The 940-nt window shown below is 55.9% G+C and overlaps 1 protein-coding gene across 1 annotated transcript, besides 2 other annotated features; it reads left to right on the top strand.

Moving 5' to 3' along the window:
* Positions 1–5: 5 nt before the first annotated feature.
* Positions 6–49: a microsatellite.
* A 22-nt stretch (positions 50–71) lies between these two features.
* Positions 72–105: a microsatellite.
* A 12-nt stretch (positions 106–117) lies between these two features.
* TraAM80_09454 (leishmanolysin) lies at positions 118–939 on the top strand (the record flags this gene model as incomplete). Its single annotated transcript, XM_029386135.1, has 1 exon — positions 118–939. A coding segment is annotated over one exon (822 nt), but the record flags the coding sequence as incomplete, so codon positions are not given.
* Between the last annotated feature and the right edge of the window lies 1 nt (position 940).

Consider the following 940-nt stretch of genomic DNA (forward strand, 5'->3'; position numbering starts at 1 on the left):
AAGTCTTTTGCTCTTTTTTCTTTTATTTTTGTTTTTTATTTTTTATTTTCCCCGCCTAAAAGGCCTGCGCCACCACTACTACTGCTACTACTGCCACCACTAATAATGCCGCTGCTGATGTTCAAACGGAAGCAACACGGGCAGTTTATTCAGGCGATGTGCCAGCCACGCCGCAGCACGCCGTTTCTCCCACTGGCGGTGTTTTTGCTGCTGTTGGTGTGTTGCGCCGGTGGGTGCCTCGCCGTCGCTCCTGCCCGGAAGCACCGCTGGGGGTTTGACGAGATGATAGGGGGAGGTGGCCGCCGGCGACTGCGGTGGTGCGTGATGTGCCGCGCAGAGGACAGGGCGCGATGCAGGCGTACACTGTCGCCGCACAAGGCGTGGGGAGTGAGTGGGCCCCGATCCGCATCAAAGTGTCCGCGAAGGACATGTACGATCCGTCGAGGCACTGTGCCGCAGTGGGGGGATGTGAGCATGCCCGATGGCAGAAGGGTGAAATGCACAGAGGACATTATTTTGACGGAGGCGAAGAAGGACATTATTTTGAAGCAACTCCTCCCGGCAGCAATTAAGATGCACACCGATCGTCTGTCCGTGAAGCCTGTAGAAGATACCATCCGTATGCCCATGCCAGATCATGGTCTAGGGCCGTGCAGCAATTTCACCATCCCTTCCTGGCACCACACCATCGGCGTGAGCGGCGCCGACATGATCCTCTACGTCGACGCTTTCCTAGGTAGGGAATTCGTTGCAGTGGCGGATGTATGCGCCACTCTAAAGGACGGACGCCCGTGCGCTGGCGTCGTAAACTTCAACCCGCGGCACGTAAGGGCCACTGATGAAGCTGTTCGTATTACAACGCACGAGATTGGGCACGCCCTTGGGTTTTCGTTCAATCAGTTTTCAGAGTTCAATATGCTCTCCAATGTCTCCAATGTGC

This window comes from Trypanosoma rangeli (assembly GCF_003719475.1).
Source record: "Trypanosoma rangeli strain AM80 chromosome Unknown Tra_15.4_contig_00587, whole genome shotgun sequence".
Classification (NCBI taxonomy): domain Eukaryota; phylum Euglenozoa; class Kinetoplastea; order Trypanosomatida; family Trypanosomatidae; genus Trypanosoma; species Trypanosoma rangeli.